This window comes from Perca flavescens, unplaced genomic scaffold (assembly GCF_004354835.1).
Source record: "Perca flavescens isolate YP-PL-M2 unplaced genomic scaffold, PFLA_1.0 EPR50_1.1_unplaced_scaf_8, whole genome shotgun sequence".
NCBI lineage: Eukaryota > Metazoa > Chordata > Actinopteri > Perciformes > Percidae > Perca > Perca flavescens.
Genome location: NW_021166735.1, coordinates 130,840 through 136,635, shown reverse-complemented (window position 1 = coordinate 136,635; position 5,796 = coordinate 130,840). Strand labels below are relative to the sequence as shown.

The following is a 5,796-nucleotide window of genomic DNA, read 5'->3' as shown; positions in this document are numbered from 1 at the left end:
GTGGGTATCTCGGCTCGGGTCACAGCTGATACTCAATCAGCAGAGACGTGTCTGTAAACTTGTGGTAATAAAACATTTAAAACTGTCTGCATCAGTGTTTAACGTTGACGTTTGTTTAAGCCACATTAAATAAGAGGGTTTAATTTCTAGGTCCGAAAGCGCATCACTGAAGTGTAGACCTCCCTCAAGTGTAATATTGTGATTATACAACAAAATAAGAGACCAATCTGTATTCATATTGTGGAGCAATACGCTCTTGAAATACAAAAAAACAGACTATTTATAATCCCTCCCTGTTTAGTTAACCAGCCAATTTACCGTGGGATTTATCAAACTGAATAAATCCCGCCTGCACATAAAGACAAAACTGCTTTGCTTGCTCCATTGTGTTGTAAGTAAGACATCTGCTGAAAAAGTTATTGTATTCATCAGCATGATTGCCGTACTGTTTAGTTCAAAAACATCCAAAACACCGAAGGAAGACGAGCCGACCAAACGCGAGCTTTTATTTTGAAAAGTCGAAGCTCGAGCACGGCACCAGCCTCCCGGCTGAGACGGGAGCAGAGACTGTATATTACTAATATATTATATTATGTTATTAATAAGGGCATGAGACAGGAGTTCTCTTTTTACTATGCAGCCATACCCGACTCTAATAAAAAGGCAGAAAGGGGTCATAAATCCAGCTGATTAGCTGTTCCCTCTAGAGGTCTGGAGAACTTCCGTTGTGGAATCTGGATGCAGCGTTTTTTTTGTTGCATTTGCTTTCGGGGTTTGTGTGCTTTTCTTTTTGCATCGTTTTTTATTCGCATCGCGTTTATGTATTTGGTTGCGTTGTGTGTATTTGGTTGCGTTGTGTGTATTTGGTTGCGTTGTGTGTATTTGGTTGCGTTGTGTGTATTTGGTTGCGTTGTGTGTATTTGGTTGCGTTGTGTGTATTTGCATCGCGTTTGCTGAATGCTGCGCATGGGTTGTCAAATTAATGAAGTTGTTTTCTTAATTTGCTTGTGTTTTGTCTATGTGTTTTCTGAAGCCCCTGTCGGCCACCGTACAAATCGTATACGGTGTAAATGTAGTCCGAGTCAGCTGTTAGTTGTGTGGAGGATGTGAGCTTCACATCCGGTCCGTTCTCAGCCTCCAAACAACCAATCAGGGAGCCTGAACTCTTCACTTCTACACCTTCGACCAATCAGGGAGCTTGAACTCTTCACTTCTACACCTTCGACCAATCAGGGAGCCTGAACTCTTCACTTCTACACCTTCGACCAATCAGGGAGCTTGAACTCTTCACTTCTACACCTTCGACCAATCAGGGAGCCTGAACTTGAGGACTTTGCTTCTAGTTGGATTCCAGTTGGTGCTTATTAGTTTTCTTGCATTATTCCAGTATTTAAAATTTTTACTGTTTACCGAGCGTCAGTATTTGAGAAGTTGGGAGTGAGAACGTGTTGGAATATTTATATACATGTACAGGTCAAATATTACACTGGGGGGTATCCATCGTCATGGTAACGCGGCGTCGCTCGGCTGATTATCCGCTGCGTGAATGGGATGCTGTGATGAGCAGCAGAAGGATGAGGACTCTCAGGGAGGAGGAGGAGGAGGAGGAAGAGGAACAGGGAGAGGAGGAAGAGGGGGAGGATGAGGAAGATGAGGAAGAGGTAGAGGAGGGGGAAGAGGAGGAAGAGGAAGAGGAGGGGGAAGAGGAAGAAGAGGAGGAGGAAGGAGAGGAAGAGGGGGAGGGAGAGGGAGAGGAAGAGGAGGAAGAGGAGGAGGAAGAAGATGAGGAGGAGGAAGAGGAAGAGGAGGGGAATAAGAGGAAGAAGGAGAGGAAGAGGAGGAGGAGGAGGGGGAAGAGGAAGAAGAGGAGGGGGGGATGAAGAAGGAGAGGAGGAGGAAGGAGAGGAAGAAGAGGAAGAAGAGGAGGAGTAAGGAGAGGAAGAAGAGGAAGAGGAGGAAGGAGGAGAGGAAGAAGAAGAGGAGGAAGAAGAAGAGGAGGAAGAAGAGGAGGAGAAAGAAGAGGAAGAAGAGGAGGAGGAGGAGGAAGGAGCGGAATAAGAGGAAGAAGAGGAGGAAGAAGAGGAAGAAGAGGAGGAGGAAGAAGAGGAGGGGGAAGAGGAGGAAGAAGAGGAAGAAGAGGAAGAAGAGGAGGAAGAAGAGGAAGAAGAGGATGAGGAAGAAGAAGAGGAGGAGGAGGAGGAGGAGGAGGAAGAAGAGGAGGATGATCTTGTGTGCCAGTGAAGAAAGAAAAACCAGATGGAGGAAAAGAAAAAGAAGCATGTTGCATAATCAGCTGTTTTATTTTCCTGCGTGGAATGGTGAACACAACCAAAGATGCCGAGATGCATTAATAGTTTATAGCGTAGTAGGGGCATCATCATCGTCCTGCTGGCTGGCTCCTCCCGAAAAACTCTAAATGTTTAAAATGCATTTAAAAAAACAAACAAAAAAACTGGGTAACACTTTACTTGAAGGTATCGACATAATCGTGACACGACACTGTCGTAACTATGACATGACACGGTCATGAACGTGCCGTTATAACGTTACAAACTAGACTTTTATGACTTCTGTCATTCGGGTTTTTGTCACGACAAGTTGACATTGTTTGGGTTGTTTTGATTATGACAAGTTGACATTAAATTAGTTTGGGATGTCTTTGTAATGACAAGTTGACATTGTTTGGGTTGTTTTGATTATGACAAGTTGACATTAATCAAAGTGACATTACCAGAAGTTGTCTTGGTGATGACAACTTGACATTAATCAAAGAGACATTAACCGAAGTTGTCTTGGTCATGACAAGTTGACATTAAATTAGTTTAGGATGTCTTTGTAATGACAAGTTGACATTGTTTGGGTTGTCTTGATTATGACAACTTGACATTAATCAAAGTGACATTACCAGAAGTTGTCTTGGTCATGATAACTTGACATTAATCAAAGTGACATTGCCAGAAGTTGTCTTGGTCATGACAACTTTACATTAATTAGTTTGGGATGTCTTTGTAATGACAAGTTGACATTGTTTGGGTTGTCTTGATTATGACAACTTGACATTAATCAAAGTGACATTACCAGAAGTTGTCATGGTCATGACAAGTTGACATTAATCAAAGTGACATTAACCAAAGTTGTCTTGGTCATGACAAGTTGACATTAAATTAGTTTGGGATGTCTTTGTAATGACAAGTTGACATTGTTTGGGTTGTCTTGATTATGGCAACTTGACATTAATCAAAGTGACATTACCAGAAGTTGTCTTGGTCATATCAACTTGACATTAATCAAAGTGACATTACCAGAAGTTGTCTTGATTATGACAACTTGACATTAATCAAAGAGACATTAACCAAAGTTGTCTTGGTCATGACAAGTTGACATTAAATTAGTTTGGGATGTCTTTGTAATGACAAGTTGACAATGTTTGGGTTGTCTTGATTATGGCAACTTGACATTAATCAAAGTGACATTAACCGAAGTTGTCTTGGTCATGACAACTTGACATTAAATTAGTTTGGGATGTCTTTGTAATGACAACTTGACATTAATCAGGATGACATTACCAGAGGATGTTTTGACATAATGTCATCCTGTTGACAAAGACAACTTCTGGTAATGTCACTTTGATTAATGTCAAGTTGTCATGACCAAGACAACTTCTGGTTAATGTCACTTTGATTAATGTCAAGTTTTCATAATCAAGACGACCCAAACAATGTCAACTTGTCATGACAAAAACCGAATAACACTTAATGACAGAAGTCATTAAAGTCTAGTTTATAACGTTAACGACATGTTCATGACAGTGTCACGTCATAGTTACGACAGTGTCATGTCACGATTATGTCGATACCTTCAAGAAAAGTGTTACCGAAAACTTGCTTGCTTTGCTTAACAATTTTCCCTCAGAATTACGTACGTGTAGCTTCATCAACACTGATGCACAAAATAACCTTCAAAAAACATACAGCATACTGTAACATCCATTTACAATGGTCGTATCACCATGGCGCCCGATACTTTTTAAGTACAGGATTATATGCTATACCAACAACAGAGGAAAAAGGTTCTTTAAATACATACAAAAAAAAAAATAAAAATAAAATGACAAAAATAAAATAAAGGAAACAGGAAAGTTTACAACTTTAAATCCAGTTCCCAGAAAAAAATAAAAATAAAAATAACCCCACCCCCAAAAAAACAACAGTTCTAGTAATAATGTGGCCTCGATACAAACAATCAAGAAAAATTCACAACACTATTTTTTCCTCATTTTATCAATGTTACAAAAAGTCCTGCATTATAAAATAGGGCAGCTTTAAAATCAGTGTAATTAATAAAACTATACAACGTTACAAACATGTCTCCCCCAGGCTCCGCCCCCTCTACCGTCCCGTTAAGAGCTAACCCTTTCTCTGCGTCTCTTCGCTGCCGTACCAGAACTAGAAGTTACGCTTTACTGGAAGGTAGCTACATAAGAGTGACATGACACTGTCATGTGTTGTGTCATGTGTTCATGACAACACATGACACTGTCATGCGTTCATATGACAGTGACATGTGTTCATGACAGTGTCATGCGTTCATATGACAGTGACATGTGTTCATGACAGTGTCATGTGTTCATATGACAGTGACATGTGTTCATAACACTGTCATGTGTTCATATGACAGTGTCATGTGTTTGTATGACAGTGACATGTGTTCATAACACTGTCATGTGTTCATATGACAGTGTCATGTGTTCATGACAGTGTCATGTGTTCAGGACAGTGCCATGTGTTCATGAGTGTCATGCGTTCATAACAGCGTCATGTGTTCATATGACAGTGCCATGTGTTCGTGACAGTGCCATGTGTTGTGTCATGTCTTCATATGACAGTGTCATGCGTTCATGACAGCGCCATGTGTTGTGTCATGTGTTCATATGACACTGTCATGCGTTCATAACAGTGACACGTGTTCATGACAGTGCCATGTGTTGTGTCATGTGTTCATGACAGTGTCATGTGTTCATATGACAGTGCCATGTGTTGTGTCATGTGTTCATATGACACTGTCATGCGTTCACAACAGTGACACGTGTTCATGACAGTGTCATACATTCATAACAGTGCCATGTGTTCATGACAGTATCATGTGTTCATATAACAGTGCCATGTGTTATGTCATGTATTCATGACAGTGCTGTGTGTTCATGACAGTGTCATGTTTTCATGACACTGTCACAACACATGACATGACACTGACACTGTCATGAACATGACACTGTCATGAACCCATGACACTGTCATATGAACACATGTCACTGTCATGAACACGTGACACTTTTATGAACACATGACACAACACATGGCACTGTCGAAACGTGCCGACCTAAACAGTAGTTAAAAGACCGAATAAGAACGAAAATTTTGGTTCCTCATTTCGGTGCCTTACTTTACACTACACCTGACAGTAGGTAACGTTAGCCTATCGTTAGCTAGCAGCTGGATTAAACAGGGTTAAAAGGCTGACAGCTAACGTTAAACGGTGTAAAGTGTGACTGTATTTCACCGTACAGGATTCCAACAGCGGGACAGCGTTCACTTAAAACAATTAGCCTCGTAGTGCATTCAAAGTTATTGTGAAATACCGTTTTCCCATCTTGTGGTTGTTTTTGTCGTTCAACAGCAAGATAACGATTAATATAGATTAGCGCCGCTTGCTATAATGGGCGGAGCCTAACGCTAACCATAACTTCATAAATGTTTATACCTTGTTTATAATGGTTATGACATGTCTATGACACTG

The 5,796-nt window shown here is 40.7% G+C and overlaps 1 protein-coding gene across 1 annotated transcript in view; it reads left to right on the top strand.

Annotated features, from left to right (window-relative positions):
- Window positions 1–4,792, top strand: part of LOC114552150 (inaD-like protein) — a 62,646-nt gene extending 57,854 nt beyond the window's left edge. The window contains exon 14 of the mRNA XM_028572788.1: window positions 4,758–4,792. Within this exon, the coding sequence (XP_028428589.1) occupies window positions 4,758–4,792 (35 nt within the window). The remainder of the gene's footprint in view (window positions 1–4,757) is intronic.
- The last annotated feature ends 1,004 nt before the right edge of the window (window positions 4,793–5,796 follow it).